Source organism: Vespa velutina, chromosome 8 (assembly GCF_912470025.1).
Source record: "Vespa velutina chromosome 8, iVesVel2.1, whole genome shotgun sequence".
Taxonomy (NCBI): Eukaryota; Metazoa; Arthropoda; class Insecta; order Hymenoptera; family Vespidae; genus Vespa; species Vespa velutina.
In genome coordinates this window covers 2,073,498-2,079,497 of record NC_062195.1, presented here as the reverse complement: position 1 = coordinate 2,079,497, position 6,000 = coordinate 2,073,498, and the positions used below count along the sequence as shown (strand labels likewise).

Genomic DNA, 6,000 nt, shown 5'->3' with positions numbered 1-6,000 from the left:
GAAGGAACAGTGAAACAGAGAGAGAGAGAGAGAGAGAGAGAGAGAGAGAAAAAAAAATGAGAGAGACAGAGAGAAAGAGATCGAGTTATGATATCCTATAAATTTTTACTCTATGTTGTGTTTCGTTCTTTATATATTGGACAAACAAACGAATGAACGAACGATTTGATTTATATCTTTATTTGTTTATTTTATATCGTTGTTTTGTTAGTTTCTTTCTTCTTTTTTTCTTTTTGTTTTTTTTTTTTCTTTTTGTTTTTTTCTATTATTTTTTATTCCATTTTCTCTTTCTGCGTTATATATATATATATATATATATTTTTTTTTCTTTTTTTTTTTTTTTTTAATCTATTCGTCTACAAATGTCTCGTTTATTGAACCTGGATTATATAATATAATTGGCAGAGAGAATTCATGATATATAACAGAATATTACATAGCTCTGTACAATAGAATTCTATCGATTTTTATTTACTTAAGGTATTATTGATTTTTGCTCGACGAATTTTTATACAATTTCAAAGAAAACGTATATAACATACATACATACATACATACATACATATATATATATATACATATATATATTAATATTATGTAAATTGTGCGATATCAAATTTCATGCTTGAAGTTATATAGATAAATGATAAATATTCTATTTATTTATTTATTTATTTATTTATTTTATCTTTTCTTTAAATTCCCTATATTGACTTTAATTAATATAACATTAAAAATAAACGTATAAATCTCATATTATTAAAATGAATGTATTGATTTAAAACAAAATGAATTAATATATATATATACATAAAAATTTCAATATAAAATTGAGTATAAAAAAACAAAAGATGAAGTTCTTAAATCTAATAATTAACGATGAAAATAAAAATGGCAAATATTATTATTATTATTACTATTATTATTTTTATTTATTTATTTATTAAATTCTTAACGTTAACCTTAATAATTAATACTGAAAAAATTATTAATAATAATAACAATAATAATAATAATAATAATAATAATGGAAAAGAAAACGTATTAAATTCATATTGATAATGAAAACAAAGAAGAAGAAAAAAGAAAATGTGATGTTACAAAAAAAAAAAAAAAAAAAAAAAGAAAGAAAAAAAAAAGAAAAAAGAAAAAAGGAAAAAAAAATGAACGTTTCAAAATTGTATAATGTAAATCGTCGTTTTATTTAAATTCAATAAATTAACGGGGGATAACATTTGACGTATGTCGAAAGAAAAAAAATCTAAGTCAAATCTGAAATATATTTCAAAGTGTAAACTGGTAAAATAAAAAGAGATGTAGTTAATAGTTTAAAAGTTAAAGGAGAAAGGGACGATTGAATGGAGTGATATTCGAAACGTGTACGTTCATTATTATTCATTGTCTTTGATTTTTTCCGAACGTGCGCGTCCCCAATACCGAACGAGCTAAACAAGAACAAACGGTAGTATATATCCCCCTCTTTCGAGGATACCACCTCGACACGTCCGTTTTCAACGATCATAAACTTTTCCGGTCGCAATTTGGTTGTCGCACCTTTTTAAATTGTCTTGACCCTAACTCGAGTGTAAACGATCGTTCAAAAAAAAATATATATATATATATATTGTATATATGTATATATATATATAAAAGAAGAAAGGGAATAATGGTAGACGGCAATCACCGAACATATTGCGGGTTCCGTAAAACCGTTTACGTAATCAAGAGAACGTCAGAGAAATCAGCAATAGTAGAATATTCGTGCTAACTTTTAATATCCAAACGTCGATCGACGTTTAACATTCACGTCAAGTTACGGTTAATGCAATTAGAAGCTCTAAATCAAAAGTCATTCTAACGGGTATTGTATACAATTCTAAGTTAGCCATTAAATTTATCATTTAAATCGAATAAAATAAACTACCAAATTTATTTCTATTATAAATAAATAAATATATATATATATATATATATATATATATATGGTATATATTTGTATCGTCATAATTTATTTCATTGACGACGAATTATTATTATTTTTCATTCATTAATTTTGATTTGTTATAATGTGTGTTATAGAATATATTAGGGTTATATTAGTATGGTATAATAAGTATACTGGGATAAAGTATATAATGTACTATCATTAGAGTATATAATGTACTCTATATTAGAATGTATTATAATATATTTTATTTATTGGAATATAATATATTATATGTTATAGTATAATGTACGATGTATTAGAATATGATATATATTAGAATAGATTATATTATATATTATGTGTTATATAATATACTCTATATTAGAATATATTATATTGATATATATATATATATATATATAATGTACTTTGTATTAGAGTATTTAATATACTCTATATTAGGATATATTATAATACAGTATAGTATAATATACAGTATATTAGAGTATGGTATAGTACAATACTATTCAAAAATTGCTAGATTGCTAGAGCTAAATGTTCTTTTTGACAGGCTGGTGAAAAAATTTTTTTTTTTTTTTTTTTTTTTTTTTTTTTTTTGTAAAAAAACAATTCTCGAAACGAGCATAATATAATATTATAATTATATTTTTCATTATAGCATAACTAGTAAATATAATGTTTATGTTATCTAATTTTTTTTTTCTTTTCTTTTCTTCTTTATTTTTGTTTTTATTTTATTTCAAAATTAATTAATAAAAAATTATCGAGTATCAAAAAGAAAAATGAACCATACATACAAACACAAAACACATACACACACACACACACACACGTGTATATATATATACGTATATAGAGACAAGTAGAAAGCTCATTGAAATTTCTTCGAAAATCAAAAAATCGAAAAAGTTATCGGGATTTGCGTTTGCGATTAAACAACCATATCGAAACGACGTCGTCGTCATCATCATCGAAGCATTTCAAAGCGTGTGCATATTAATCGTACATCGTTAGAAAGTCGTAACGATTCGAGTTGCCGAGTCGTATCGAATGGAAAAGAAGAACAAGCGAAATCGTGTTGATAGTTAACTTTGTATAATACTTAAATCCACTCATATACATATATGTCTGTATTTCTATCTATATATATATATATATGCATACGATAATATATCTATTGAAATTAGGTGAAAGAGCTCGCGACATTTTTATTTTTCAAATTCGCGTGCTCCCGTTCGCATGCTTTTCCATCGTATTTATTTCATTATATTAGAAAACGATATAAAAAGATTTTTGCAATTTCTCCTATATATTTTTTTATTTCTTTCATATAATTAAATCATTAAAAAAATATAAATTCAAAATGAATAAAATCGAACTTAAAGTTTTTATATAAAATAAAATCTCCCTCTCTCTCTCTCTCTCTCTCTCTCTCTCTCTCTCTCTCTTTTTCTCTCGAAGCGATTTCCAGAACTCTATAAAAGAAAGGAAAAAGAAAAAAGAAAAAAAAAAAAGAAAAAGAGAAAGAAAAAGAAAAGGAAAATAATAAAAAAAATATTTTTTGAAAAAAGACCAACAATAGGAACAACAACAACAACAACAACAACAACAACAATAAGTCTGCGTTGGATACCGAAATGTATCTTAACTGAACAGGACAATTTTCGAGATACGTATATGTGTGTGTGTGTGTGTGCGTCTATGTGTCTGTGCGGGACGATTCTGTGAAACCAAAGAAAAACAAAAACAAAAAAAAAGAAAATAATACTGTGATATCATCGATGGGAATTAACAATGGCGAAGAATATATACCGATAAAGACAATCTCTGAATAATGGTGAGAAAGGAGAAAGAGGAAGAAGAAGAGATGGTGATGAAGAAAAAGTCAAGTGTAATTGTAGTTGTGCTGTGAAAAAGTGATAGATTAAAATTATTAATATTATTATTATTATTATTATTAGTAATAGTGGTAGTATTATTATCATCATCATTGTTATTATTATCATGTTCACCATGATAGAACAACGAGATAGCGATAGATCGCTGTCGGGATGTTCCCAACAAACTCAACATCATTGTTATCAAGTGATTAGAACAACAAGAGTACATCAAAGCTCACGAAGTTCCAGGATGGTCAGCGTACAGGAAAAAGTTATCAGATCGCGACTGCAGTTAGGCTACTCTACGCCCACGTCCTTCATTAATCGGTATCTCTTTTTTATCTTTTATGTCATATAATTATATATTATCTCTTTTTATATTATTTTATTTATATCTGATATGATTTTATTTAATGTTATATAATATACATATTAAATAGAAATTATATATATATATTATATATGTTAAATTTATTAAATACATATATATATATATATATATATATTATTTCTTTTCATATTATTTATTATATTATTTCAAAGATGTATATATATATATATATATATATATATATATATAATTTTTTTCTTATTAATATTATAAAAATTATAATCGATAAAGAATTACTTTCAATTTCAATTTCAACAAATAATTTTACTCGCAAAGAATATTACAATGATTTTTCATAATTACTGTAACACATTTAAACATTTACAGAATTATATTTATTAAATTTACAAGGATATAATTGTATGGAAAATCATGGAAAGACGGGTTAATAATACGCTCGTATTCCACACGAATGGCTTAGAATATAGAATTTCATTGGGAGCGCATCGTTTTGTTTACTTTGAACGCACATTTCACCCATAATTCGATTAAAACTCATTCGGTGGAATATAATTGTTGATGCGATAGAATGTGTATATACTTCGCTGAGGCCATTGTCCATGTTAGTCGAATAGCTTGACGTTTTGGACGAGAGGAGGGAGGGAGGGGGAGGGAAGGGAGTGAATTTGATAGGAACTGTTAGTCGTGAAAATTACACGATAGAGAGAGAGAGAGAGAGTTCATCAAATTTTAAATGAACACGATGTTGTTGTTTGATGGAGGAGTTAAAAGTTAATCGATAAAAAAAAAAAAAAAAAAGAAAGAAAAACAAACAAACAAACAAACAAGTAAATAAATAAATAAATACACAAGGCAAATCTATTAACGAATAAAATTTTAATATTGCCATATAAATAATTCTCGAATCAGTTCTGTTAAAATATGTAATTGTTAAAAAGAAAAAAAAAAGGGAAACAAAAAAGAAAAAAGAAAAAAAAAAAGATCATGATATGAATTGCTCTGCCGGTGATAATTTTCTTCTTTTTTCTCCCCTTTTTTCGTTCGTTTAAATTTAATTTCGTTCGAAAGAAAATATTATAAAAAAGAAAAAAAAAATAAAAAACAAAAAAAAAGAAAAAAAAAAGAAAAGAAAAAAAATGAAACGAAAAAAGAAAACAAAAGGAAGAACGAAGGTGAAACGAAGAAGAAAAAAAAGAAAAGAAAAAGACAAAAATATCTATTCTCGATTGAGAATCATTTTCAAACGAGAAATTTTGCCTCGCTCGATATACTCTTTTATGGAACGAGATAGAAAAAAAAAGGGTAAGAAACAAAAAAAAAGAGAGAGAGAGAGAGAGAGAGAAAGAAAAAAAAAATAAGAAAAACAGAAAAAGGAAGTCAATAAAACGACGAAGAAATGAGATGTTCAGCAGCCATTGAATACGATACGATCGATTCCTCGATTGAAATCTTCTTTATAGTTCGTTATTAATCATGGAATAATAATGTTAAATGATAGTGAGGGAGGGGCAAAGGAGGTAGGGTGGGGGGAGAGAAAAAACGTAAAACGAAACGACAACTGATTCTAACGGATAATTAAATATTTCCGAATTTTCTTTGTTACGATAGGACGATTTAAAAAGATAAAAGGAAAAAAGTAGAAGAAGAAGAAGAAAATTACTTCTTTTAAAAGAAGCAAAAATAGGAAAAGAGAGAGAGAGAGAGAGAGAGAGAGAGAGAGAGAGAGAGAGAGAGAGAGAAAGAAGATCTTATTATTTTTAACATCGAATGCATTTCTGTGCAATTAATATACATAGATATAATTATCATAATTAAATATG

The 6,000-nt window shown here is 25.6% G+C and overlaps 1 protein-coding gene across 6 annotated transcripts in view; it reads left to right on the top strand.

Moving 5' to 3' along the window:
• The window catches only part of LOC124951288 (IQ motif and SEC7 domain-containing protein 1), a 98,119-nt gene that overhangs the window by 67,404 nt on the left and 24,715 nt on the right, over positions 1-6,000 (top strand). For 2 of the 6 annotated variants that reach the window (XM_047499485.1, XM_047499483.1), the window contains exon 2: positions 3,520-4,155. The exons of the other annotated variants lie outside the window; for them this stretch is intronic. In XM_047499485.1, the coding sequence (XP_047355441.1) occupies positions 3,953-4,155 (203 nt within the window). In that variant the 5' untranslated portion in view covers positions 3,520-3,952. The remainder of the gene's footprint in view (positions 1-3,519; positions 4,156-6,000) is intronic. 6 annotated transcript variants of the gene reach the window in all.